This window comes from Rousettus aegyptiacus, unplaced genomic scaffold (genome assembly GCF_014176215.1).
Source record: "Rousettus aegyptiacus isolate mRouAeg1 unplaced genomic scaffold, mRouAeg1.p scaffold_m13_p_7, whole genome shotgun sequence".
Classification (NCBI taxonomy): domain Eukaryota; kingdom Metazoa; phylum Chordata; class Mammalia; order Chiroptera; family Pteropodidae; genus Rousettus; species Rousettus aegyptiacus.
The window spans coordinates 71,612,187-71,639,155 of NW_023416310.1; the positions used below are offsets into that span (position 1 = coordinate 71,612,187).

General features: G+C 59.1%; 1 protein-coding gene across 2 annotated transcripts; it reads right to left on the reverse strand.

The window, feature by feature from the left end:
- Positions 1–708: 708 nt before the first annotated feature.
- Positions 709–25,645, reverse strand: MMD2 (monocyte to macrophage differentiation associated 2). 2 transcript variants are annotated; one of them, XM_016135325.2, is made up of 7 exons: positions 25,509–25,645; positions 10,401–10,482; positions 9,697–9,857; positions 8,966–9,040; positions 5,567–5,668; positions 4,754–4,823; positions 709–2,268 (listed from the first exon to the last, which is right to left on the reverse strand). In XM_016135325.2, the coding sequence occupies exons 1-7, from the start codon at positions 25,553–25,555 to the stop codon at positions 2,065–2,067; spliced, it is 741 nt and encodes a 246-aa protein (XP_015990811.1). In that variant the 5' UTR covers positions 25,556–25,645; the 3' UTR covers positions 709–2,064. The 2 variants fall into 2 exon arrangements, with proteins under 2 accessions (XP_015990811.1, XP_015990812.1); XM_016135326.2 differs by having other exon boundaries at positions 2,152–2,268; positions 4,754–4,887; positions 25,509–25,599.
- Positions 25,646–26,969: the final 1,324 nt, after the last annotated feature.

Genomic DNA, 26,969 nt, shown 5'->3' on the forward strand with positions numbered 1-26,969 from the left:
GAGCCAGCACCTCCTCGCAAGGTGCGGGGGCAGCGGTCATGGGGGAAAGGCAAGACCCGGTTCCCAGAGCAGTGGGTGCGAGGAGCTCCACAGGCGCCACCAGAGAAGGCCCAGGTCAGCGTCCCGAGCGCTCAGCCCTGGCCCTGGAACAGGGCGTCGGTCCCCATCGGCACCTTGATGGCGGGACTCCCTCCCGGCTCGGCCTGACATGGTGCCAGGAGGTCACCTAAACAGCATCCAGGGACCCGCACCGCCCCCCAACCTCAGACCTCAGGCCTCAGGTCAAGTCACAGTGTCCCTTCCCCGAACACTGTCCCCACCTCCAACCCTGACCCCTACGGGTGGGAAATACTTGGTGAGCTCTGTAAGGCAGGTATATGGAATGAAGGCGCTTCCAGGGGCTGGTTTACACACACACACACACACACACGCACACACACGCACACATGCACACACATACACACATATGCACACACATGCACACATGCACATGCACACACATGCACGTATATGCCCACATATGCGCACATGCACACACATGCACATATGCGCACACGTGCACACATACGCACATGCGCGCACATGTATGCACACATGCACACACTCATTTGCACACACATGTGCATATGCACGTATGCAGATACACGCGCGCGCACACATACACGTATATGCACACACATATGCGCGCACACACGCGCGCGCGTATACACATGAGCAAGAGGACAGAACCTATCCCCCAGCACCTGCTCGCCGAGGCCCGACCTGCGGAACCCATGCGGGACACACAGGGTTCAGGGACTGGAGCCCTGGAATATCCTGGAATGTACCAGAACCAAGCATCCAGCACCCCGTCTCGCCCACTGACTGTGGCTGGGAGCCAGAGACCGGGCTCGCCCCACTGGAGACAGAGCCTTGATTGGGAGGTTCTGAGCTTCCAGGTCAGACCGTGGAGCTGGCCCAGCCCTGGGAGGGGCGGAGGACCCGCCCCAGACGTCTCCTCGCTGGGCCACGGGGGCTCCAGGGGTCGGGGTATTGCGAGCGCTATGCCCGGGCCCCTCCCAGACGAGCCAGACCTCCCTTCTGGGACATAGCCAAGGAGCCCCCAGGGCCACCGGTCGGCACCAGGCAAGAACCTGCATGTTGGCACCAAGAAAACCCGAATCAGGAGCAGGTCAGCATGTCCCCCGGAGCTGCTCACCCCTCCAACAAACGGCTCAGAATTTCTCTGGATTTTTCGGCACGAGAAGAAACAGCCGAGCTGTCGCTTCCCCATCCCCGGCCACCCTGCCCTCTGCGCTGAGGACCAGCACGGCAGGCCAGGCGCTGCTCCGCTGCTCCGAGCGTGCGCCCGGCATCCTCACACGGCCCCCACCCCGCCCACTCCAGGAGCATCCCCAAAAGGAACAAGCGAGAGGGAGCGAAGACCAGCGTGCTCGCCCACGTGGGGACGTTTCACCGGCCTGGCCACGTGCCTGCCGCAGGGCACACAGCAGGCGAGGCAAAGAGGTGCGGCACGAGCCCCGAGCCGCCTGCCCGTGGCTGCCCCAAGCACCGGCTGGAGGAGGCTGAGGCCGCCCACACTGCACGTGACGGGCGATGTCTGCACGGCCTCGGATCCTCGCCATCCCTGCTCTGCGAGCCGGCGCTGTCCCTGCGCAGGGGACCGACCCCCAGCCAGGGCTTCGGGAGCAGAGGCGGCCCTGGCCGCCCGGCGGGAACAGTCCACCAGACCCCTTGTCCAGTTTCTCGGGACCCTAGGAAGCACACTTGGCCTTTCGTCTCCACTTCGCCCGGACGACGTCCACTCCCTGCTCTGGAGACGTGGGCGTTGGCTGTATTAGGAAACACTTGTCTACAACAGAAATGCATGACAGGGTTAACGTGGCCTCTGCGACGATGACTAAACGCGTCCTTTCTCATCTGGGACCCCAGGGGACAGTCCAGCTGTCACCTGAAGTAACCTGGGACCCGGCGAAGGCTCCGCCAGCATGAGGGCAGGCAGGCCTGGGCGCTGTGCTCCGGGCTCACGTCTGCAGAAGCCCATGTGTCGCCAGTCTGGCCGCCTCACTTGGACACCTTGGCCTGCAGGGTGCCGGGCAGATAGAGGTACCTCCAGATGGCATAGTAGTGGGTGCCGGCGCCAAACGCCACAAACAGGTGCCAGATGGCGTGGGCGAAGGGGATCCTTCCGTCGCTCTTGAAGAACACGGTGCCGACGCAGTAGAAGGCGCCTCCGGTCACCAGCTCCCAGACGCCCTTGGTGTCAGGCTGTCGGCAAGGGCAAGGGTGGGGCACAGGTCAGAGGAGCGGCCAGCAACGTCACGAGCACCCGGCCATCGCCCCCACCCACCCCAAACGAAAAGACCACACACGGCGAGCCAGCCCGAACTCTCAAGAGGGGTGTCAACGCCGGGAGGCCACTGGCTCTCTCCGAATCAGCTCTCACGTGTGCCGCGTTTCTATCACAATCTCACGGAGTATTTTATAGCGTTTTTACCTTGTCTAAAAAGCAACATGTCTGGGTCTACAGCAGGGACTCGAGCGGGGACTCGTAACCCCAGGTTTGAGGCGGCGCTGCTCGCAACGGCCCGGAGGCGGAAGCAGCCACCCACGGGTCCGCCGGCGGGTGGAGGGGCAGACGGGGGAACAGAATGTCATGTGTGTTACGGCACGAGACGGAATGTTACTCAGGCTTAACAGGACGGAAGCTCTGACATGTGCTGTTACCTGGATGGACCTGGGGGACATTGTGCCGAGTGAAATAAGGGCACAAAAGGACAGATACTGTCCAGATTCCACTTCTACGAGGTCCCTAGGGTCGCTAAATTCGTGGAGACGGAGGTAGAATAGAAGTTACCTGGGGGAGGGGTGGAGAGTCAGTGTCGGATGAGGACGGAGTGTCAGTTTGGGAAGATGAGAAAGTTCTGGAGGTGGTGGTGGTGGTGGTGGCTGCGCGACAATGTGCATGTGCTTAAAATGGTTAAAACCATACATTTCTGCCGATTTTATCGCCATGCTTGAAAAGTCATACATGCGCGTGGCAAAACATTTTAGAGAAAACCAACAAAAAGTAGTAAGGAAAAAGTTAGTGGTCCTGGCCCTCAGCGATGACTGCCCCTGACACGGAGTCATTGTCCGTCGAAGGGACCCAGGCAGGACGAGAGGGGGCGAGGAGTAAGGAGAACCCGCCACGCCGTCCCTCCGTCTCCCCGGCCCCCACCTACAGGTGACAGTGCTATGCGGTCTCCTTCCAGGAGTCCCTCTGCACACACAGTACCCGACGCGCACAGGTGCGTGGGAAGGAGCCCCTGGAGACGGCGCCCCGCCCCCCGACCTGCAGCTTCATCTTCCACTGGCTGGGAAGACGCGGCTCCGCCCACACCCCCGGTGGGAGGCCCGCCCCGGTCTTTTGAGCAGCCGGGTAGGGTTTCGCTGTACACATCCACGCACAGTGACTTCACATCCACGCAGCCCCCCAGAGTCTGCTGCTCCAATATTAACCGCGCAGTAATCAAATGAACCATTCCCAGCACGGCTTAGCACCTCCGATGTGCCGGGCGCTGCACTAAGGGCCTTGCGCGAGCCCTCGAGGGCCGTCCTCACCACGGCCTCGGGAGGCGGGGCTCGCCTCAGTGACAGTCACGCACGACGCCGTGCGAAGCGAAAAAAGCACGCGGCGGAAGGGCGTGTACGGTGGAACCTCATTTTTAGAAAAGGAAAAACCGGCAAGTCCGTGCGTCTGCAAATCCACAGACACTCACACACGAATAAGAAAACAGAAAAGTCGGCGGCCGAGGCGTGGAGGGGGGGAAGGGCCCGCCGCTCCTCTGCGCCTTTCAGACGGGACTTATTTTTTGCGATGAGCATGTGTTTAAATATACAGTTGCTACATATAAGTACGAATGGGTATTTAAATATATAACATGTAATTTGATGGATACTATATAATTTAATAGCTATAACTTAAAATACATATTTAAAATAAAAAGAAACTCGGGGGAAGAGGTAACCTGTAAAAATGAATACAGATCACAGGAAAGACATCGAGCAAGAAGAACTAATGAGACAGGATATTACTGTCAACTACTAAAATGCAATTAAAGCTACAATCAGCAAAACGGTTTGGCACTAGCATAAACACTGGCCAATGGATGAAAGGGAAGTGAAATCTCAGAAACAGACCCTCGTATATATATGGATTCAACGGGTGATAAAACGGACATCTTTAAATGGTAGATAAACGAAATAACTGGCTAATCATTTGGGGAGGAATCACCATGTATAAGAGAAGCCGCAGTGGGGATAAAGAGTCTAAAGTGAGAAGTCAAACCACAAAAGGAACAGGAAAAAATATTGATAAATATTTATATGAGTTTGGAATAGCCATACTAGTTAAGGTAAAAGCCATAAAATTTAAAAAAAAAAAAAAAAGGAAAAAAGAAAACCAGTTAGGTGTGAATACGTAAAATGTTAACATCTGCCAATAATAATAACTTAAAAGTAATACTGCTCTCTGGCCTGGGAAGGTAGCGGACAGGCCGAGCGTCCTGGGTCCAGCTGACAGACAGGGCAACGGAGGCTCAGCCAGGAGGGGCCCTCAGGGTCTGCTGTCTGTTTGGGGGAGTCGCGCTGACACGCCACGCCTCAATTTCCCCCGCTCTCAGAGGAGGGGGCTCGACTTCGCAGCCTCGGGAGACGGGCTGGGTCCTTTCCCGCTGCGGGCGAGGCCCCACGCGGGGCAGGCGGGACTTACCATGGACAGGACGGCCAGGGCGGGGAAGAAGCCCATGCCAACGTAGCACAGCAGCTCCACAAGCTTGTACCTGGCAGGGAGACAAGCCACCTTGGCCTCCGGAAGGCTCCCCATTCTGGGCGCGAGAAGACACCCTGATAGGGAGGGCGAGAGCATGCCTGGGCTCACGTGTGACCCTGCTGCACCCCACACAGGGCTGGCAGAGCTGGGTGGCCTCGGACAAGTTCTTTCCCTCTCCAAGACTCGGTTTCCACAAGTGACATTTGAGGGCTGCAAATGCAGAGTGCGGGGTGCATCCGGGCACTCCCCACGCTCGGGCCCAGGGCAGACGTAAGGGTTTGACCCCGGCACCTCTGCCCGCGGGGCCCAGCGGCCACTCTCCGTGGATCTGAGCGGCTGCATCGGCCCACATCTCTTGCCTCCCTGGAGGTGCCCAGAGTGCGTCTGCAGCCCCGTTTCCCTCCCCTCTGGACTGTTCCCATCCTGTCATTCAGCAGGCCAGACCGCACGGAGCCTCTCGCCTCACCAGCTAACACAGCTTAGCACAGCTTAGGCAGGGCAGGTAACAAGTTCAAGTTCAAGTTCACATGAGAAGTTCATCAAGTCTAGGAACCTACAAGGCATGTTTTGAAAATTCTCCGGACTGCCCCTGTGCTGTGGACCTGGTGGCCCTCCATGCACCTCAGCACGGGACGCCAGGCAGAGCAGGGCCCTCTTGCTTCTGGGGTCTCACGTCGCCGGGGGCAGGGGGGAGGAGGCCCGGCTGCAGCACTGAGGGGCACCCCGCCCGACTGAGCCCCCCACCCCGCTTACCGCTCGTGGAAGAAGAAGACGTAGACGGTGCCCACAGAGGCCATGACCCAGACCAGCCAGCGCATGTGGGAAGCCCAGGGGCCCAGCTCACGAAGGTTCAGCCTGAGAGAGAGAGCCGGGGGCACAGCCTGACGGGGGCCCCCCGGGACCGCGCCCTCCACGGCCGGCCCGTCCCGGGAAACCGACCCCAGCGAAGCCCTGTCCTCTGTGGCTGCACAGCTGGGACCTGAGCTCTCGTGGGAAGACAGAGAGAAAAACTGACATGATCCGCAAAGACCGGAGGAAAATTAAATCGGCAAACCGACACCGGCCCAGCGTGACGGGAAAGGGCGCCGGAAAGGGCCCGGAGGCCGAACGAGGGGAGCCTGTGAGGGGGCGGAATCCACCGGCTCCACCCGCACACATCCGGGACCCAGCGTCTCAGCTCCAGCGTCCGGCCAGGGAGACGCCGTACGGCTGCGCAATGTATTCCCTCTGCGCCAGACCCCTCACCCCTGTGCCACAGAACGCGCCTCCTTCAAGTCAAGATTTTAAGCAGGAAGCGTAGATGTAAGCCCGATCCGTCAAAAATATAACTAAACACATACAGAAAAAATGTTTTTTTTCCTGATCGAGCCAGGGATGGGGGACTCGGAGGCGTTCATGCCCCCCCCACCCCCCAACCCTCCAGAAAAGCGCTGGAAAACCAAGCGAAACAGAGAAAAATCGCCCTGCACCTCTCGCCTTTATGTGCCTTCTCCACCACGCACCTGGGCGTCCGTCCAGGAAGCTAGCCGCCACGCCCTCCTCGTCCCCCACATCCAGTCAACCCCCGAGTTCTGCGCATTCTCCCTCCCGAGCAGCTCTGGAACCAGGCCGCGGCTCCGCCCCTCGGCATCATACCCCTCCCTCACGGCCACAGCTGTGGCGCGCTTCGGTCAACGCCTGTGTCCCCGTGGGACCGGCAGGCCCCGTAGGAGAGAGGGCCCTGCCTGCGTTTGCGGCCGCATCCTCAGACGCCAGCAGAGGACGGCACGGAGCCGCACGGAGCCGCTGCTCCGTCAGCCCCAGCTCGCGACAAAGGAAAGAAGCCCAGGCGCTCGATCGGCAGAGGGGAGGACAGTCCGAGGTGACCCTCTAATCTACGTCACGGAGCATTACTGAGGCTGAGCACGAAACCTAACCCTGACTCTTCTCGTCGACATCCAAGAAGAAACCTGAGGTCACCTAGCTCCTGACAGCGGCCGCCGCCCCACGGGCTGGGGGCCCACTCGGGGGTCGGGTGGCACGCGCCCCCTCTGTGGCCTCCAACTGTGGCACACTCTGTGGCACACTCCCCCGGCCTCCCGCCTACCCGCTCAAGCTGCACCCCTCACCCAGGACCTACATTTATTCTAGAAGTCTCCGTATGCCTACCTAGCATCTCGCGACCTGAAGCACACAGAAGAGCAGCAAGTCCAGTCCCCTCCCGAAGCCCAGCAGACTATGGTCTGGCGACACCGACGCCCCGGGCAGGCAGCAGCAGGTGACGCCCAGCACCCCCGCAGTCGCTGACTTCCTGGGGACCTGCCATCCGCCCCTCGTCTCTCTCCCTCACCTCCGGCCAGTCACAGTCCACTTCGTTTCCTGTAAATATCTTTTTCATTTATCCTCTGCTCTCGACCTCCACGGTCGCTACCCAGGCAAGGCCACCACGGTTTCACTCCTGGGTCCTTGCACCAGCCTCCTCCGTGGCCCCCGGCAGCCACCTTTCAGTTCACAGAATAAAAGTGTGTCAAACGCCATCCGCTCCCAAGCGTAGCCCCAACGACTGCCCGCCTGTAGCAGAATGCCCGGAGGCCCAGGCGTCCATAATCACCGCACACCTGGAAACCGCGCAGACGCCTGTCGCAGCTGCGTGGGTGCCTGGGATGCGCTCCCCTGGGACGCGGTCCAGCCAAGAGGCTGGACGACAACTCCGTGACCCTCACCAGACCCAATGCTGCGAGGAAGAAGCAAGACCCCAAAGAACAACCATCCCATCACTAGGAAGTTCAAGGTCAGGCAAAACCGTCATGCGAAGACAGACTTCAGGGCCGTGGTTTCCCCTGGGGCACGGTGACTGCAGGGACGAGGGGGCTCTGTCCCTCCGCTGGATGCCGGGTGCGAGGTGTGAAGCGTGACCGCGCACGCTCGCTGGGAATGGTGCACCCCGTCAACGTGTGGAGTGATCACCTCCGTGGATACAGCAAAACCCCTTTGTTAGCCGATACAATGAAAGAGAAGGCCCCATTTAGGACAGGATAGCCAGAAATAGGAATTCCCTAGGAGAAAATGGATCGACCAACCTTTCTGTGCCCCGACCCCACAATCTCAGAGCAGTACACCTCCTCCAGGCAGCCCTCCTGAGGCCCCCACGCCAGGGCAGTGCCTCCTCTGAGCTCCCATGTCTGAGTGCACACAGGACCATCTCACTGTGCGGTCACTGACCTGTCATAGGCCCTCGTCCACCGACAGCACCCAGCACCGCCCAGCCACGCAGTATGCAGTCAGTCAGCAAACATGAGCAGACCCGACCTGCTCCCCTCGCGGGCCCTGAGGGCTCCCCAGCCTTTCTGCATGTGACCTGAGGCTTAGTGTCTCTTTATTCCAGAACTTTTGGAAACCCTGAATGACTTGCTGTGGGAGTTCAAACTGCTACAAACTGTGGAAGGTGACCTGGCAACAGTTAGCGAAATTACGAAAGGCCCACTCCTGGCCACGGAGAACTCTAAGTCAGTCTCAGAATTTATCCTGCAAAGATCAGACGCAACTCTCCGAAGCTGCTGTTTCTGTAGGTCAAAGTCGCCTCTTATCAGCTTCATCAGATTCAAGCCGACAGATCCGCACACGCCTGAGCTCAATGCTACACAGACGAGGCTCATCACCGCGGTGTTACTCATGACAGCAAAGGACTGGCATGGCCCAATGTCTCAAATATCCCTAAATGCAGGGCGGCTGGGAACATCGTGCTGCCGTGAAAAAGTAACGGGGACTTCACGACGTGCAAACTCGGACAGAGCTCCCAGCTACGTCACTGAGAGAGTGAAAGCAAAGGCGCGGCGGGCGCAGGGGCCTTCCTGCGGCGCGCGCTGCAGGAGGAAGGCAGGAGCGCAAACGCGCGCTCATAAGGTGTGAGCGCACAGGTTTGCGCATGCGCACACCTGCAGAGAGGGAGAGGGCGAGCGCACAGGTTCGTGGTCGCCCTCGCGCGCGTTCTGGAAGGACACGAGGCGAGGCCGCTAAGCCGCTTCCGGGAAGGAGAACGGGCGGAGGGCGTCTTTTCACCTACGCTCTGTCCTGCCGAGTCAACAACCCACCTGGCCACATGCGAAAAGCCACGCGGACGAGGAAAAGCAGCGAGCAAGCCAGGCCCTTCGTGGGGCCGGCGCGGGCACTCACCAGGGCGCGTAGGAGGCCGCTATGAAGAAGTAGATCACCATGCGGTCGAACATGTGCAGGGTGTGCTCCACGGTCCTGGGGGGCGGTGAGGGGGGAGTGGTCAGGGCTCGGCGCCCCGAGCTGGGGGGGGCCCAGGACGGGCTCGCCAGCATCCGTCCAGACACGACCCCAGGCCTCCCGGCGGTGAGAGCCAGAGCAGCGGTTTTCAAACCAGCCTCCTGCCCACCCTGGGGTTGAATGGAGACGCCTCGGGGGTCCACTGAGGACCCCCCCTCCCCCGCCTCCTCTCCTCTGGATTTCTATTTTATACACCGGACTTTTCAAATGATGAAAGAATTCTGTGTCTTAAAAAAAAAAAAATACATGCCAAGATGACTAAACTGTGCTCCCGGCAGGTGCTCTGGGTTCTGGTACTGTGGTTCGGTCCAGGCTCCAGAGCCAGGCGCCTGGGTACGAATCCCAGCCCTCCCGCTCAGGGACCATGACCCTGGACAAGTCCCTTCCCCTCAGTCCCCTCATCTGAAAACAGGGACGATGTCGGCAGGTGTCACGGGGCTCTGCGAGGGAGGACTGAGTGAGCACTTAGCCCAGGGCCGGACGGGAAGTGCTCCATGACGTGAGCCGGCATCCCCAAGGCAAACTCCACACCCTGCCTCCCTCGGCCCACCGTGGGCCCCACCCCTGGTCCCCTGCCCAACTCGCACCCGTCCCGTGGACCGGGCAGCAGGTACCTGAGGTGGCTCTTCTTCCAGGAGACAGTGTGGAACACGGTGGACACCACGAAGAGCCCACAGAGGCCGAGGCCGTAGATCCAGGCCGAGATGGTCTCCCAGTCGTCATCCGACAGGAAGTAGAGGTTGGAGCTGCCGAGGATGCTGGGAATGATCCACAGCTAGAGGCAGGGAGGGGCACACAGGTGCTCCAGGGCCGGCCTCCGGCCTGGGGGCCAGGGCAGTGCAGAGCCCGGGAGCCCCCTCCATGCACACTGGCCTGCCTTCTCCCCAGACCTGCCCAGCCCACCAGAACTGCCCGCCACAGCCAGGCTGTCCCACCCTGCACGGTCCAGCTCGGGAGCCACAAGGCTCCCGAGCACCTGCACTGTGACGTGTGCCACTGAGGATGAAAGTGTCAACTTCATTTCATTTTAATGGATTTCTACCCGGAAGACCCCTCGCTCTCAAGCCGTGGTGTATCCATCGTCTCCCCTGAGAGCTCTGGGAACTCCCCACGGCAGAGGGGCATCCACGGCCCATGTACCCACCGGCCTTTCCTCGAGATCCCACTCGCTCCCCCGAGGGCCACGCATGACTTGAGGAACGGGTCAGTGGGGACCTGCGGTTGAGGTGCTGAATCTCTCCGAGGACAAAGAGGCTGCCCCCCGATCCCGACCCAGAAGGTCCCCTCTCGGCGCTCAGCCCCCCGGGAGCTGACTCACCGCGTGGGTGGCACAGTTGGCGGCGTGTTCGTACTCTGTGGGCTGGTACCTCTTGTGGGCGGGGACTCGGTGGTTCATGAACCTGAAACAAGGAGCGTGGGTCCTGAAACTCGGTCACAGAACCCCAGGAGGCCCGAAGACCTCAGCCCTACGGGTGGAAGGGAGGGGTCCCCCGAGGATTCCCCTCCACCTCCTTCCCTCCCGATACTTGTGCCTCATCTCCAGCGTGGCCTTTGTCCCAGAACTTTGCTAAAATCAGGGTGCAGCATCCTCCTCATTTCCTGTTTTTAAGTTTCTTTACGCATCCCTGACACGCAGCGCAGCTCCCCAAGGGTACAGCTTGACAAACTTTTACGTAAGGACACAGCCACGCGACCATCACCCAGGACAAGCCAGAGCTCACCTCCCGCCGCTGGAGCGTGCCCTGACGCCCCTTCCCCCATCGTCATCGTCATCGTCATCATGGGTTAGAAGTTCCTGAACCTTCTATCTAGAGGCTCACACAACACACACCCCTCTGTGTTGATCACCAGCGCTGGTCTTGGAGGTGAGGAGGTGACATCTCCGGGTGGTTCGGGACTCTGTGCAGGGCCGTTTGAGTCAGGTGGGGAGGGCGAGCCCGGCTGGGCAGGGAGCGGGTGAGGTCGGCACACGCCCGGCTCTCGGGCCAACGGGCTGGACCGCACTGGCTCAGAAGCAGGCAGGTGGGCAGTTCGCCAAGAATCACCGTCCGCCAGATGGGGTGAAAGTCCACGGAAACACCAAAAACGTTCCCCCCGAGGTTCCAGTTATGACTAGAAGACCCTCGACGATGAGACGCGAGGGCGTGGTCGGGCATGGTGCGGTGGGGCACGGAGCACCCCCGGGCACCCTCTGTGGGCTGGGTGCATGCGTGCAGTGGAGCTGACATTTTCTGTACCCTCCGGGGAATGTCTGTGGGCACCTGCCAGATGCTGGGGCGGGGGCAGTGCTCTCAGAGTGCGGAGGAAATGCTGACGTCAGCACACCAGCCCCCGTAGGATCTGAGCCCCCGTGGGATCTGAGCCCCCTTAGGATCTGAGCCCCTGTGCAAGGGCAGATTAAACGCAGGGCTTACAGTCATGGACAGGATGGGGGACCCTCCCCTAGAAGTGGGGACCCCAAGGAAGCACAGAACAGCCAGCCCGTCAGCCCGCCTTCTTCACAGGTGGCCCGGGAGGAAGTTGTCAACAGCCAAGACTGGCTTATTCCATAATGCGGAATGACAACGAAAACAGTGTTTCGTGGGGTGGGCTGTGCCCTCTGAAAACTCCTGTGTTGGAGTCCGAACCCCCGGAACCTGGGCATGTGACCTTATGTGGAACCAGAGGCGTCGCAGCGTATGAAACTCGCGAAGTTGAGGTCACACTGCAGGGAGTAGGGGGGCCCGTATCCAGCAGGACTAGGGTCCTCGTAAGGAGGGAGACGCAGGGAGAAGCCCACGTGAGGACAAAGGCGGGTCTCGGAGTGAGACGTCCGCACGCCAAGGTGACGCCGAAGACCGTCGGCGGCCACCAGAAGCTGGGAGACAGCAGACGGTCGGTCGGAGCCCGTGGCCGGGGCCAGACCTGCCCGCGCCGCCATCGCGGACGTCCGGCCTCCGGGCTGCGAGAGGATAAACTGCTGCTGTTTTCAGCCACCAAGCGTGCGTGGTCATTTGCTACCGCACTCAGGGTTGATTTTGACAGATTCTGCCCCAAAGCACCCCAAGGGGGCTGTGCCGATTTACGCCCCTGCAGCTGGGCTGGGACGCGGCCGAGGCGGGAACCCAGAGTCCAACTGGAACCCTCTGCGGCTGCCAGGCACAGCCCGACCACCCTCTCTCCCTCTGCCCCTTTAACGAACCCCCTAAGCCACCCATGGTGCCAGCCACGCCAGGTTCGAGGGTGATGTCACAGTTGCCATGGCGACCCAGGATGGGCAGTTATTCATTTACTTCTGGGCTCGACAAAACTCTCCTTGTCTCTCACCAGAGCAGTGGCAGCTAATGAATGTCCAGGACTGACAAAGGCCGGCGAGAGAAAGCGAGGCCTGCATTCGGGGCCCGGCGCCAGGGGCAGACGCCCAAGAAATCCAGTTCCCACCGCCCCCCAGAACCAAGACCTTCTCTTTAACTCATTGTGGCCCAACTCCTTTCTTCACGAACCTCTCTGCAGGCCGGCGCATCCATCATTTAATTTACGTTTTGTTTTTGTTTTCATTTACATACAGTAACATTTCTTTCCTTTTTTTATTTTTACTATGCGGTTTTATTAGAAGCAATTATAGAGAATCGTGTAACCATCACCGCAGTCAAGATAAATAACAGATCCACAAAATGCACTCACGTCCCTTGGTCCCCTGTCCCTCTCCCCAGCCTGCTCTCTGTCCCTACAGCTTCGCCTTTTCCAGAATGTCGCAGAGAAAGTGGAGTTATACAGTCACCCTAAGCCTTTTTCCAAAGTCTAAAGAGAATTTATTGTATAAAGTCCAAGTGCATTCGTAGGTGACAAGAGACTGTTTTGAATGCTGTATAGGGATTTTCTTATTTTCTATCCAAGATGCATCGAAGACAAACTCGTTTTATGCCAGAAGAAAATGGACCTTGCTAAATGCGACATTGCTAATCTTGGCGATTATTCCCGACCCTCCCACCCTCTCGTTTTCGTTTGCTTTTCCCTGTGCGGGCTTCTCTCGCTTGGCACGCTGCGCGTGAGATTCGTCCACGCCGGTCTCTTCCCTGTGCTGTTAGGAGGCTCCAGTGCGTGGACATGTAAGGGCTTATTTATCCATTCCTCAGCCAGGGCACAATGGAGTCATTTTTAACAGCTGAAATGCACAGATAAAATTTAGAATGTTCTAGAACAGAGCTGGCAGTCCAATAGGCAGCCTTCGAGATTGTGGGAAATGCCTGCTACGAGCGTTGACATTATCAGCAGATAAACTGCAGGAGAGCAATGGGCCCTTCTGCCACTCCCCGAAGGACAGAAGCCCCACCCCGCGGCCAGCCTTTGCTTATTAGATGACCGTGCGGCCCCGGCATTTGATGGCGGCGGGAGGGTGGCTCCACGTGGAGGGCTCCCAAACTTAGCCAGAATCCAGAGCCAGATGGCAGCAGAGAGACAAGGACAGGAGGGCGAATTCCCGTCCAGAGCTGGAAGGGCAGGGGCTTTAGCGAAAGGCACAGCTGGCCGAAAAGTCCTTGCAAGGTCACTTCGCTGCTGTGTGACCGACGGGAAGTTGCGTCACGTCTCTGGGCCGTGGCTTCCTTCTGCAGAGAGGGGGATCCTATTACCCAGCCTGCAGCTACCATGACCTAACAGGGCTCAGCAGCCCACAGAAGGGCGCCCGACACACCGCAGCACTCAGAGGGCGGCCGTGCTTTCCACCGAGTCCCGGACAGCTCCCCAGAGAGCCCAGGCGCTGTTCTCACTAGCGCGTGGCCCATCCGGGAACCTCACACGGAACGTCCCATTTAGACCCCACGGCATCCTTGCAAAGTAGATGTTATCATTCTGACTCGAAGACGAGGCTGCAGGAGGTGAGGCCAGGGTTCCTCAGTCTTGGTCGGGCATTACGAGTCGCCTGGGGACTAGAGGGATGAACTGGCAAAATGTGGTCCATCCGCACAGCGGGGTGTGACCCGCCACAGGCACCGGGCTCAGCGGGGGCAGCCAGTGGGGTTCGGCTCACACGCCAAGCCGTTCGGGCGGTGGAGGCTGCTGGACCTCTGCATCGCAAAGGACTCAGGAACGTGCCGATGGATTTGCAAGGCCTGCCGTGGGCACGGCGCGGGCGCCAGGAAGCCATCCTGGCCTGAGAGTTCACTGCAGCCCCCCTCCCCTCACGACGAAGCCGCACACTGCCCGGGGCTGAGGCTGTGTCCACCACCCCACACGGGGACCCCGTGCAGCTACACCACGGACTGGGAAGTGGTGCGGCTGCGGCGGGAGCCGTCCGACCGCTGGTTTAGGCTTCCAGCGCGCGCCCGGCCCGGGTGGCCCTGTCCGTGGTTCTGACGGGGAAGCTTCCGCCCGCTGTCTCTCACACTCTAGTATAACGTATCGGGCATCCTCTCCAGGGTGGAGCACGGCTGTCAGTCTGGAGGCAAAAGAAGGGAGAAGCCAGAGCTCTGCCCCAGCTCCCGAAGTCACCGCCTCGTCGGCCAGTGGTCTGCGTAACCCCGGCCACCGGCCACCCACACCCAGCGCCCCTGGACCCTGACTTTGTCGGTCCCTCTCACCTTGGAAAATCCACACCTCGAGAGGACAAGTGAGGGACAGTCCAGCCTTTTAAACCCCTCCGCGTTTCTGGAGCCGACAGTCTCCTGAGGCGGGGGTTAACCCGGCCAGGACAAGCGGCTCACCCAAGGCCACGCAAGCTCAGTTAGCTGACTCAGAAAAGCAGAGAGAAGCTCCAGGGGCAAGACCGGGGGGAGGGGAGGGGAATATTATTTTTTTCTTTCTGTTTCTGTGTGGCTTCATTAGCCGCAATGTCCACTTACACTTTAGTAATATTTTTAAACATCTAATCAAACGACGCACGTTAAATACGGAAGTCTGCCGTCGAAATCAACTATTGAGGCTTTCTCAAACCTGCCTCGTCTGAGCTGGGAGAGGGGAGTGGAGGGGCTGGTCCCAGGGGGAGTGCTGGAAAGCCCCAGATGCCCACTCCCGCAGAACGAGAGTAAACGGTGCACGAGCACGCGGGAAGGTGACCGCCGCCCGGACACAGCACCGGACGGCGGTGCGTGCGCCTGGATCCCACGCAGCGGGGGCTTCGCACGTCACAGCTGTCGAAGCCGGCACAGCGCTGCCCTGGGAGTCGGGGGGGACCAGAGAGGACGCGAAGGGGTCCCCAAACGCGGGCGACAGGGGCACCCTGGTCTGAATGCCGGGCCCCCACGCACGCTGACTCGCAAGCAGTAGGAAGAGGGCACGCTGCCTCGGGCGCTGCCCGGATGGGGCTGGGGGTGCAGGGCGCCTTCGGACCACGGCCCTGGGGTGGCTACACACAGCCCGCACCTGCTGACCCCGCCTGTCCGCCCCTGTCCCCACCACCTGGGCCTCCCTCCCTGAGCGCCCCCAGCTGCTCTCCCCACTTCAGTGGGGAGCAGCCAGGCCCAGCCGCAGAGCTGTGGCTTCTCCCTCTCCTTCCGGCCTGGGGCGAGTGGGTCCAGAGCCCCCCGAGAGAAGCGGCCTTCTACCCTAAACGAGCCTGGGCCCAGGAAAGCTGTGAGGCCGCCCCTTCGGGGCTGGGCTGGTACCTGGCAGTGGCAGCTCTGAATCCCCAGGACAGAGGACTAAAGAGGTTTGTCCAGGAGACAAAAGGGGTCTGTCTGTCCGTCTCACAGAGGCGAGGACAGCCCGGGGCCGAGCTGGCCCCAGGCTCGGGCCTCCCCTGCACCCCCAGCTTGGCTGCGGGCACCCTTTGTGTCCATTCACGAATTCGCAGCTCCTGAGAGGCAGACGGCGTCTTGGCTCAGTCTCTGGGAAACAGAGAGGGAGGGAAAACAGCCCTTGGGCCGGAGCCACCTCAGCAGGGCTGTGAGGTCAGAATCCCAGGGTAGAGCGGGCCAGGAACAGGAAGGGGGACCTGGGCCAGGGGTGGGGGAGCGGGGGCCGAGCACGGCGCCCAGCCTGGGGGACGCCGGCATGGTCCGTAGGGCGTAGGTGAGGACGTGGGCTGTGGCCGCAGCACGTGGCAGGCCGTGCGGAGGGCGGCCCCGTGGTGGGTGCCCCGTGCCGCTCCCCCTGGGGAGCGCTTCCCACCACGACAGTGAGCGCCCACCTCTCTAAGGCAGGCACCACCCCCATCCTCTCCGCCTCTCTAGAAGCTGACAGGTAAGAGGGCTCGCAGGAACCCAGACCTTCCGAGCCAGAAACCCTAGGGGTGCAGCCCCCACCTCTACAATTTTTGCACCCAGAGATCACAAAGGGACCAGAGCCAGCATCCTGCCCACGGCCCGGCCTCCCCGACTCTCTCCCGGACGGTCCTGCCATGCTCTGCCCTCTTCTGGGACCACCCTTCCCTCTCCCACACCCCCGGCCTCCCTAAAGAACTATCTGCCCTGAATTGCCCACCCAAGTGCCCCGCCCTCCCCAGGGCTTCCCCGGCCCTCTGAGGGGGGCCCGCGGGCCTTGCTCCTCCAGCATCGACTGCCGCTCGGCCTCATGACAGCACCCACTTCCGTCTTTGGCCGCCCCTTCCCTCCTCCCTCCGTCTGGTTCAGGTGGAGCTGCACACCCCAAGCTGTGCCTGACTCCCAATCCCCAACCTCCAAAAGGGGGGCCGTGATCTGGACCTGGCCCGGTGGCAGCTCTGAGAGTGGGCGGGTAATCCACGCAGGACAGGCGGAGTCGATTCCAGGCGATGCCGCAGAGGAAGGAACCTCGTCACGAGGACCGCGAGTGGTCCAGACGACGGAGCTCCAGGAGACACAGCGCCCAGGGAAGGGGGGAGACCGCCGGTCCTCCGAGACCCCGGGCCCGGCGGTGCCCGAACCCACCGACTCCCCACCCCCGGAGGCTGGCCGCACCTGCCTGTTTTTTCCTTCTCTTCTCCTTCGTCCTCGTCTTCCGTCCCACATCCCTCTTCCTCTCTTTCTTTTTCCTGACGACGGTTCAAGATGAATCTTCCGTTACTTACAACTGAGACCCCCAGCTCACCTCCAAAGCCCTCCTCACCCGGGCACACCCGCAGGAACCACACCCGCGTTTCCAGCCTATTAATCGGCATCTCAGTCGTGCACTTGTTCTCACGGTACTGTTGGCAGGCTGAGCCCCCCACCCCCCTGCACTAGAAGCTTCTGGAGGGCACAGGGCAAGCTCTGCAAAAGATCCTATTTTGCACTCCAGAGCCTGGCTCTCAATACAGTTTCTGAATGAATCAACGAATCAACTAACCGACAGTGGCCGCCCACCCAGCAGACAAGTCCGGCGTGCCTGCCACATGCCGACCATGCTGCCTCCCCCAGCGGACACAGAGGGTTCGAACAGCCCCCAGAGCACCCCTACTCCGAGGGGCTCACAGTCTGGCTGGGGAATGGCGAACAAAGACCCAGGACCTGCCGTGCTCTGCCCTGCTCCACTGCGGGGACCTGGGACACACCCAGGACGGGGGCCACGTCCGGGTGCACCTGCAGGCGCGTTTCTGCCCTGGGGCTGCCGGGTAAACCTCGCTGCCCGTTTCCGCTGCTCGTGTGTCCGCACGGGTTTGCAGCGGAGGCGAGCGAGGAGCGGAGGCCTTCCGCCGCTGAAGGACAGCTCCCCGGGCGGCCGCGCGTCGGGAGCCAAGGGCCCCGGCCTGCGCCCCTTAACTGGCACCCGCTGCATGCCAGTCCATACGCACTTCCTCACGTCGACCTCCGACCTTCCCGGGAGGAAGGCGGAGTTTCCCATTCCACCTGTTCCTGCACCTCGGGCCCTCACCTGGCCGCGTCACCACCTGAAGTTCTGTCACAGTCGCCTGCGTGTTGTCTGTTTCTCACGCCAGAGCGCGGGCTCCGGGAGGGCAGAGCACGTACCCCCGGTACCCAGGGCGGTGCCCGACGCATCGCAGGCGCTCGGCACTCAGCGATCACTGGCCGAACGGATGGACGAGCGGAACACGGATCTACACGTGGTGCCGCCGAGCGTCCCCAGTGAGGGACGGGCTGTTTGTCTGTCCTCTTTGCGGTCAGACAACACACTCGGCACAGCCCCGACCTCTTTCCCGCCCTCTCCAGCCCCAGCCGATGACTTCGACCGATGCAGTAATTACCAAAGTCAAAGCCACAGAATCCTCGCAGTTCGCCCTTGGCTTGCAGGGCTCCTGCGATCTGCGTGGTGAGTCCCGCCCGCGGCACGGGGCTGCAGGCGGCTTCCTGCACGGCGGGGCGGGAGGGCACAGGGACTTCGTCCCAAGACGAGTCTTTCTCTTGGTGACCTCTTAAGGACAGGGGGTCTGCATGACTCCGCTTCGTTCAGCATTCTTCATGATGCACTCTGTGACCACCCAGACCCCTGCAGGCCAGCGGCACACACCCGCACTCTGTGAGTGCATGCACCTGGCCTGTCCCTTACGCAGCCCTGGAGGACCCGGCGCCCAGGGACGCTAGGTAACCGGTTCAGGGGCACCTTCGGAGGGGCCGGGGTGGACAATACACAGCTAAAGCCCTCATTGTGTGACAGGCTCTGGGCCGAACACGCACCATCTTCCAAACGGTCCATTTTACAGACTAGGAAACTGAGGCACGGAGAGTCAACCAGCCCACTGAGGTTAGTACGACTTACTCTTATTTCTGATTTTCCAAAAGAGGAAACCAAGGCACAGAGAGACCATATAACATGTGCGGGATCACGCAGCCGACGTGTGGGGGGCCAAGCACACCCAGCTCCCACAGAGCCCTCGGAGCACGAAATTCTGGATTCTGTAACGAGTTTCGGGTGCCCCGCTGTTTGAGAAGTGACTTCACTGAGTCGCGGCAAGCCGGCCCCTGTCCGCTCTCAGGCTTTGTGAGCTAAGCCATCACCGAACCGTGCGGGCGAGAAACACCGAGCCTCGTCACGACACCCGTGTGAGCGCGGAGCCAGACCTGACGCCCACACGGCGGGATTCCCGCTCTTTACACCGGCGACCAGGTGGACTTGACACTCCAGATGCAAACGCTTTCGTTTTCATAGAGTAAGACTCAATCACGTTTGCAAAAATACGTTAATAAACAAAACTAAAGTATGTTGGCTCTGCTTAAATACTTTTTAACTTTAAAATTTATTTTTTCTCCTTTTTTTTTTTTTACTTTAAATTCTGTACTTAATTCGTCTTAACATTTTACATTTAATAGAAATTTTTGGCTGATTTAAAAATAATTTTTTTCAATGTTTTATATGTGTTATAATTTACATCTGTGGGATTTTTTGAAATTATCGTTTTCACTTTAATTATTTAGATTGGTGCTCTCTAAGGGAAATTTCTGCCACGATGGAAATGTTATTTGTCTACCTTGTTCCGCACAGTAGCCGCTGGCCGTACGTGGCTGCTGACCTCTTGAAACGTGGGCAGCGTGACCGAGAGACAAGCTTTTAAATTCCATTTCGTTAGATGATTGCTACTAACGGGCCCCACATGTGAGTGAAAACCTTGACTATAAACCACATAATGAGTAACTTTGCTGCGATAAAATTAAGGAAAAAACAAATTGCGTTACATGCATCATAATTGATAAATTGCATGTGTCTGTGTCTTATTTCCCATCGGAGCGCTGCCACTGGCCCAGCAAAAGGTGCCGAGATGCGTGTAAAAACGGACCCGGCCATTTCTGACACCGGTCGGCCCTCGGTCCCAAGACGGCCACCGTGGCACTGTCTGCTCCGCTTTGTCACTATGGAAGCATCTTTGTCGAAAAGGAGGACAGAGCTCATCTCGTTGAAAGGGTCGTCAGCCTGCTTTTTAACTCGGACTAGCAGGGTGAGTGGCCGGGGGCCACAGGCGTCCAGCGTCCATCCGGGGCGGGGCCGGGCGGGCCGCCCGCGATGGCGGGAGGGCCTGAGGCGCAGCGGGCGCGCTCCGCCAGCCTGCCAGTCCCTGCAGGGCGCGGGCGGCGGGAGGACTCCGCGTTCCGGCCTCCCCGTGCGGTTCGGAGCACCACGTGGCACGCGATCTGGCGGGTGACACTCTGCGACTAGGTGATGACGATTACTGTTGTCCCCGTGGTCACGCGGTTGGCAGAAAGCACAGTCCATTCACAGCCAGGCGCGAACCCCACGGAATCCCACCGTTAGCTCTACAGCCCCGAGCGAACCCCAGGGCGACGAGACTGTCCCTGCTCGCTGGCCTGCCTGCGGTTAGCTGAGACGGCAGTGCTGCGGGCTGAGCCGGCCTGGCCCGCAGTAGCCCAGCAAGGCGGGAACTCCCGTGAACCCCGCTTCCCCAGCACCCCGCCCTCACGCGGGCCTGCTGAAGTCAGAGAAAGCCACCGGGAGACGGAGAGACGAAAGGGTCTCCCTGACAGTCCCGTGGCTCTTAAGAAACTCCCTTTTTACAAACCGGCCAAGTCCCCTCTGGAGAGAGGCAGGCTGTAAACGACGGCTATGACCTGACTAACCGCTCCAGAGCAGTGACCGTCCGTCCGGCAGCGCCGAACGCTTCGCGTGCACTGTCTTAATCGCCGTAAGAACAAAATCACGTTTATGAACCTTTAACTTTCAGAATTTCAGCGCCAAGGCTGGTCTAGGACTGGTTCTAAGTGGATTCGAAGGGACGTGAGGGAGTGTGACAGGACCCGAATGGGCAGAAGGCCTAGGGGCCACCTCGAGCATCACCACCCCACATGAGCCTCGTTTACAAGGAAGGAAGCAAGGCACAGCGGGTAAGTCGCCTGCCCGAGAGAACCCAGCAAGGAGGAGGGCAGAATCGAAGCATAAGCACCAAGCCCCTGCCACTTCCCAAGGCCGCCGTCCACGCGGGACACTGTGTGGCCTGAGAAGCAACTCCGGGCCTCGTGGCAAGACTGTGCTGTGGGGGCCACCGCCGGCGGGAGCCCTCGGACCTGGTCATTGTGACCTGGGCAGTCAGCGAGCAGCGCACGGCCCTCGTGACCCATGGGACTCGGCCAATGGCCAGAGCTGACAAAGGGTCAGGCGTGTGTCCGCACAGAGCATTCTCCCGAGCGCTGGCGCCTCGCTGCAGGAATGTCCCCACCGCGCCGTTTACAGAAGTGAAATCTGGGAGATAAAGTAAGCGTCCAAAGGTGAGATAATAAAAGAAAGCAGGTGCACGTGAAAACGAGGTTGCGAATAATGATGAAAAGATGAAGGAAACGGGACGGCAGCAGATCAAATGCTAAAAATTAGGATAAGATGCTGGCTACGGAGTATGGAAAAAAAGTCTGGAAGAAAACAAACCAACGTGTTTAACGTGATGACCTCGAGATGGCGGTGACTGTTTCTTACATTTTTATACCCACTTCCCATGATTTAAAAAGTATTCTCCGAGGAGCACGTCCTGCGTTTGTAACCATAGCGTTGTTTTACGACAAGCCCTGTTTAAAGAGACATTGCATTAAGCGAGAGAGGGGACCGATGTCTTCAGAGGTTAATTTGCTTGTCCAAAGTCACACGGCCAGTACTCATTCAGCGGATTTTGTCTGCTCCCTACACAGATGCCAGGAGCTGTTCCGGGCATGGAGGAGGCAGCAGGGGACGCGGACGGTGGCTGAACTACTCTGCCCGGCCCCCTTTGCTGTGAGGCGTGGCCATGTGAGGAGGTCTCCCCCAGGGAAGGTGAGACTGTGCTATCTTCTGGAGCACATAGAACCCAGCTTGTTTTCCTTCCCAAGACAAGAACGAGAACATGGCCAGAATCCAGAGCACCCGGGTCCCCTTCCCGACCTTGCCTTCTTCCCTTAGAGGTGACCACTGACCTGATTTTGCAATAACCACCATCCGGCTTTTCACACGCCTTCCTCTGCACTCCTAATCAAAACAGGGGGTTGCCTGGTTTTTGAGTGTCACGCGATTGGAATCGTACTTGCTCTCACGACTTGCTCTCGCTCGACACGTCTATGAGCTGCACCCACACTGCTGTCTGTGGGATACGGCTCCATGCCGGGCGTCGGGGTTGCCTCGGTCCTGCTGACCGCGAGTGATGCCGCCGAGAAGGTCCTCGTCCACACCGCCTGGCGCACCTGTGCACAGCGGCCCCAGGGCAGACGCCCAGAAGGGAATGGCCGTGCCTTGGGATGAGCACCTGTCCAAGGTCACGTGATAGTTCCTGTTTCCCAAAGCACTGACATAGCATTGCCGCGCTTCTTATATACTGAATGTAAGAACGGTGTCTCGCTCCGCCCTTGTTTTTCACAGGTTTACCGCTCATTTGTGCTTTCTTCCGTGAAATGATTGTCTTTTCACATTTTCTATTGACTTGTTCATTTTTTTTCTTATTGTAGTTCTTTACATATTCTGGATATTAATTGCTTGTTGGCTAATTGTGCTGCAGATACATCCTTCAAGTTTGTGGCTTTTCTTCTACTTCCTTTACGGCATTTTTCGATGCATAGAAATTCTTAATTTTTAATGTAGTCCAGTCTATCCATCTTTCCTTTTATGGTTTATACTTCTTATGCCTTCAATAATCTTTACCTATTTGAAGTCCTAAACATATTCTTTAATATATTCTAAAAGTCTTCGAGTTTTTTTTCAATTTTTACTTTTAAATCTTTAATCCACCTAGAAATACTTTTTCTGTGTGGTGTGAGGTAGGGCTCTAGTCTCATTGTTTCCATCTGGATAACCAACGGTCTCAGTGCCATTTATTCAATAGGCCCTTCTTGCCTCCATTGATCAGCAACACCACGTTTGTCAAAAGTCAAACGTCTGACGAGCATGAATCTGTTTCTGGCCCCTCTATGCCGTTCCATCGGCCAGTGTGCTTGGCCTTTGTGACAAGTATGTTTCTTGAGGCAGGTAAACCATTCGAGTACTCTAAGTTAGAACCTTAAAGATCAGCTGGTCCAACCACCCACTGAGAAACCGAGGCTCAGAGAGGAAAATCATCTTTCGCACTGTCACACAGCATTTGACTAGGAACACCGTTAAGAATGGGATGTTTGTGTCCCTCCCCTCCAAAAAAAAAAATAAATCCTATGTTGAAATCTAATTCCTAGTGCGATGGTATTACACTCGGAGATGGGGATTTGGGGACATAACTGGGCCATGAGGGTGGAGCCCTCGTGAATGGGATTAGTGCCCTTATAAAAAGAAGTCGCAGAGCCAGCTCCTTCTCTGTCCACCGTGTGAGAATATGGCAAGAAGTTGGCAATCTGTGACCCAAAAGAGGGTCTTTGCCAGACCCCAACCGTCCTGGCACCCTGATCTCAGATCTCCAGCCTCCAGAACTGCGAGAAATAATTTCTTGTTGTTTATAAGCCACCCGATCTGTGGAACTTTGTTATAGCAGCCAGAACAGACCAAAACGAACACCTATCTCTGCCCTGGAGAATATTCTTGTCCTGTTCAATGTGGCAGCTGCGGGCTGCAGGTGGCATTTGAGCGCTTGAAATAGAGCTAGTCCACACTGAGATGGGCTGTAAATACAAAATACACACCAGATTTCAAAGACTTATGGGGGGGAGGATGTAAAATGATGTCTCATAAATGTTTATTTAGTTACATATTAAATTGATAGCACTTTCATAAAGGGTTAACTAAAATATATCCTTAAAATTAATTTCACACGTTTCTTCTTTTCCTTTTTAGGATAGCGAAATAGGAAATTTGCCACACATTAACCTGAATGGCTACGAGAAAATTTTAAACTGTATCTGTGGCTTGTATGATATTTCTATTGGACAGAATTGGGTTAAACTACTAAATTCACTCAATCATGAAGCCTTTATAAGGGACCTAATTTGTGGTCTGCATGGTTTTAAGGACCCCACGATGAGGAGGGAAGGGAAACAGTTCTCATCAACGCATCGCATTTTCTCAGGAGGACTCACCACCCACAGAAGATGCTTAGAAGAAGGAGCCCGTGGTCCCACCTCCAGCCTGGTTAGAGAGCTCAATTCCGGCTACAGAGTGGGCAGCACCAGTGTGCAAATCTGGACGTCACTGAGACCAAGCCTCTTGTCTTTACAGATCAACCAGCTGAGGTCCAGAGACCTTGGGACGCCTGCCCAAGACCCCCGCCGCAGGTGCTGGGCAGGCGAGGCCCCTGGCGGAGGCTCGGGAGCTCCTCCCCTCCTGTCTCTATTTCTGGGCTTCTCCCTTCCCTTTGGGTGAATACGCCACCAACTCACACCTGACAAGAGCACACAGGGCCCTTGAGAACTTTGAGAACCCCAGTGACCACACCTTAGAAGACCCCACGCGATTCTGCAGCCTGCCCCTCCCACCTTCAAACCAGGAGAAAATCAACAGGAACTGGCCCTCACTTCCTTCCCCCAGGTGTCCCCTTTCCTTGGTGGGCCTTCTCCACTTCAGGAAAAAGACAGTCAACCCCCTCCCCCAGGAAATGGAGGGTGAGCCTGAGGGGGAAAGGGCCAGTCCCGCCTCCTGCCTTCCCTGCCCCCAAGCCAGGCCACACTCAGCCCCGCCCCCTGGGGTCGGCTGTGCTCAGTGTGACCAGAACTTGTAGAAACTTCATGGCACCAGGGACCCTTAACAGTGAGGCTCGGGGACAGGCTCTCAGAGGTGATGCGGCGGCGCTCAGATTTGCCCCCTGCCCCTCCCTACAAAAGCCGAGACCTGGGGCGCAGCGCAGGAGGTGCGGGGTCAGGGGAGGCGGGGTGCCCCCTCAATGCGGGGGCAGAAGGAGAGGCCCGGGCTGCTCTCTCAGGAGGGCTGTTCCCCTGGAAACGCCTGGGCGCTGAGGGGCAACTTCAGGAAAGTGTTTTCACCGCCAGCTTTCGGGCAAGCCCACCCCCAAAACTCTTAGGGGAACTTCATAACCGCGTCCCCCACCCGCTGCCGCCCCCTACTTAGGAATCAAAAGCCGCAGGAGCTTGGCAATCCCGTGGGAGTATCTGCCGTCACCATTTTAGGAAAAGAAAGTGAGGCTCAGGGGACCAGGGACCTCACACTGAACAGGCCAACAGGTACAGGCGGCCCTTCCTGGGTCCTGAGCCTCAGTTTCCCCGTCGAAAAGAGCAGCTCCCCATTCCTCCTGCTTGCTATGAGGGGGATCGGGGGTGGTGCGGGGGTACAGGGCAGCTGGGGACAGGGACGGGGGAAGGGGTGGGGGACAGGGGTCAGAGCCTTCATCACTAAGGAAGCCCCGGACACCGAGCGACGACTCTGCTCCGCGCTGTGCAAGTGCGTTCGAGGCGTCGCCGTCGCGGAGACCCCGGGGCTGGGGACTCTCCACCCGGTTACGCACACATGGAAACTGGGGTTCAGAGAGGGGATGCGACTGGCCTCAGGGCACCCCGCCGAGTGGGGGCGCTGGGACCCGCGCACTCCGGGTGCAGGGCGCCACGCCAGGCTGGGGGCCGCTGGCACGGACCACGGCGCCCGGTTTCTGGTCCCTCCCGCGGGGTTAGGGTCCCCTCTCCGACCGGGACGCGCGGGGCGGCTGGCGCAGCGACGCGGCCGCGCACCCCCTGCGCCCCGAGCCCCCCGCGCCCCGGCTCACCTCGCGTACTTGGTCTTCTGGAAATCCAGGAGCCGGGGGGCGAACATCGCGGCGGTTCCATCGGCGTCCGGCCGGGGCGCAGGCGACGCGAACTTGGCGGCGCGCGGGGGGCGGCCGGGCGCGGGGCGCAGCAGGTAGGCGGGGGGGCGGGGGGCCGCGGGCCGAGCCGGAGCGCGGGCGCCGGGAGCCCGCGACGCAAATCCCCAGCAGATGGTGGCGGGGCGGGGCGGGGGCTCCGGGCCAATCGCCTCGGTCCCCGCGGCCCCAGCGCCCTCCCAGTGCGGGGCGGACCCGCCAGCTCTCGGCGAGGGTAGGGAGAGTGCGGAGGAGATCCGGGGGGATCTCCTGCACCTCAACCTCTTCCTTCCCTGTGCCCGCTCCGCCCGCAGCCTTTAGAGCGAGAAGGCTGCGGGCCCTGGACCCCGCCTGCGCGCCCGCCCTCGGCCGGCGTGGCTGGACCCCGTAGACTTGTAGCTTCTCCCACCGCCTGCGCCACCTGCCTGGTCCCTTTGAGGCGCGAATGGCTGCAGTCTCTGGGGAAACCCCCTTATTCCCAGAGGCTGTGACCCTCAGAACCCCGAGACAGGGCACGTGCACTGGTCGCTGGGTTCCGGGGTACCGACGATCTGCCCATGCCCTCTGTCTTCGGTAAATCCAGCTTTCTCCATCAGCAGACCTCGGCCAGGACTCTGGGCTATGGGAAGCCACCTACTGGAAGGGGTGACACCCTGGGGGGCTGCTGGAGGCAGGACAGTCTTCAACGTGGAAAGACAGGTCCCCAAATTAAAAGAGAGGTCCGTCCTTCCCATACCTGTCAACCTCCTCCCCTCCCCTCTAGTTCCAAGTCCCAGCCCCCGGCTACTTTTTATAACTGACGCTTTATTTAACATCTTACTACACGTTCAGAAAATCATCCCCAAGGTAGCTAGAACAAGAAGAAGGAGAAAGACAAAGAGACTCCATCGACTTCATCTCCGCACTCCAAAACCTGGGCATCCACGGACACCCACACCTGTTATTGGCGAGGACCAGAGGGTTGCAAGGAGATGCAGTCAGAGGCCACCACAGGGCTGGGGGTGGTGGCTGAGGGGAGGCAGGGCTGGAGGTGGGCACCAGAAGAGGGCTCCAGGGATGATTACAGGTAAAATCCACCAGACCCTGTAGCTAGCTTAGAGGTGGAGGACGAAGGGGACAGAGGAGTCCAGGATGACCGCCGGCCCTGTGGGTAGGCACTGGTCCCATTTGGGGGGCAGTGAGAGGAGACCAGAGGGGGAGCAGCAGAAAGTCAAGGAAGGGAAGGTGTGTGTTGGGTTTCGGTCAAGTGAACTTGAGGTCAAGGTTGGTATGAACCAACCTTGGAAGGCCAAGGGACAGAGTGTGGTGGGCTAGAGGGGCCGAGGAGGGGCTGGAGCACTGGACTGGAAGGGTTTCTCAGAGGCACGGGTTTCGGATCGCCCATCT

Bases quoted from the DNA above. Each gene is read 5' to 3' on its own strand.
- MMD2 (XM_016135325.2), bottom strand. From the start codon at position 25,555: ATGTTCGCCCCCCGGCTCCTGGATTTCCAGAAGACCAAGTACGCGAG. The intron at 10,483-25,508 runs GTGAGCCGGGGC...TCCTTGTTTCAG, and splicing joins CAGAAGACCAAGTACGCGAG to GTTCATGAACCACCGAGTCC. The intron at 4,824-5,566 runs GTAAGCGGGGTG...TCTCCCTGCCAG, and splicing joins GTCTTCTTCTTCCACGAGCG to GTACAAGCTTGTGGAGCTGC.